The 1,393-nt window shown below is 35.0% G+C and overlaps 1 protein-coding gene across 1 annotated transcript in view; it reads left to right on the forward strand.

Moving 5' to 3' along the window:
- The first annotated feature begins 310 nt into the window (after nt 1-310).
- Nucleotides 311-1,393, forward strand: part of umps (uridine monophosphate synthetase) — a 3,630-nt gene continuing 2,547 nt past the window's right edge. The window contains exons 1-2 of the mRNA XM_016264011.1: nt 311-557; nt 747-900. Of these exons, the coding sequence (XP_016119497.1) occupies nt 384-557; nt 747-900 (328 nt within the window). The 5' untranslated portion in view covers nt 311-383. The remainder of the gene's footprint in view (nt 558-746; nt 901-1,393) is intronic.

Here is a 1,393-nt window from a genome sequence, read left to right on the forward strand (position 1 = left end):
AGTTTTATGAAACTTAGTGTTACCAAAACGACAATAATGTCATGTCGAAGAGCTTGAGATTAAATATGAGAGGTCAATATACTTATGAACAAAATGTCCAGTCAGGCTGGAATTTTGTTACATTTGTGCAAACCGTGTATATAGGTCTATTATTTTATTGTTTGTATTAAGGATATTTAAAATGCTAGCTATGCAGTAAGCATTAGCAAGGAGTCTGATTAAATAAAGTACTCTAAAATGAGTTTTAAACTAGTTTTGTTTTTAAGTCCACACAGGGCTACTGATGCTTTTATTTTGTCAAGTGATCACGTGTGGTTTGGGAACGATCCGAGCAACGGAAGAACTCTCTAACGTTACCCGCACTTTACCCTAGTTGGCGAAACATGGCTGCTCAAATCGAAATGGATGACACTAACGTTAGTCTGGATAGTTTAATCCTGAATCTGCACGACATCCAAGCAGTCAAGTTTGGGACTTTTAAGCTAAAAAGTGGACTCACTTCGCCGATATATTTTGATCTTAGAGTAATAGTTTCCCATCCAGCGTTGATGAACCAGGTAAGCACGTGCTCACTTTGAGTAATGATTCTGTACCGTTATGCCAAAAGTGTGTAACATATCCTGAGCGTTTTCCTACCAAAACTGTTTTATAAAACAAGTCTCAAGAAGTGAAAAATGCTCCTTTAGATTAATCTCATTTGTTGGTCATATGTTAATATCATATTATTTGTGTGTGTGTGAGATCAGGTGGCAAATCTTCTTCATAAGCGTGCTGAGGATGCAGGAGTGGAGTTTGATAGTGTGTGTGGTGTCCCTTACACAGCTCTTCCTCTGGCCACCATCATCTGCTCTACCAAACAATATCCCATGCTTATTCGACGAAAGGAGGCAAAGGACTATGGTAAAATAATGCAAATTTAACTAACTATTTAACTATCAGTAATCGATTTATTGTATAATCGACCCCTCCACCCCCTGTTAAGTATTTGGACACTTAACACACATTTAAAAACTGTGCTAGGTAGCAACATTTCAAACCAAGCAGTATTTGTTCAAAAAGAGGGCACAACTGTAAAACCGTTCACAAAAAAATCTTGTTAGGCTATTTATTTAGTGTTAGATTTGATATTCAAAATGAATACAAAATCAATTTGGACACTTGCTCATCGACTAAATGGAATGTCATGCGATTAAACTGTGCCCATATATTTATGTCTTTTGTTAATCATTTGGATAATTTTTCATAGTGTGATTTGCAGTGTGAATCTGTATTATTATAGTCACTTAAAACCATAAAGTTTTCATTTCTTGAAATAAAATAAACATTAACTGAAATACATTTTAAAAATCTAAATGTATTTTATTTAAGCTAGTTGCAAGAGCAACATTCCTTT

Source organism: Sinocyclocheilus grahami, unplaced genomic scaffold (assembly GCF_001515645.1).
Source record: "Sinocyclocheilus grahami isolate Dianchi unplaced genomic scaffold, SAMN03320097.WGS_v1.1 scaffold8230.1, whole genome shotgun sequence".
NCBI lineage: Eukaryota > Metazoa > Chordata > Actinopteri > Cypriniformes > Cyprinidae > Sinocyclocheilus > Sinocyclocheilus grahami.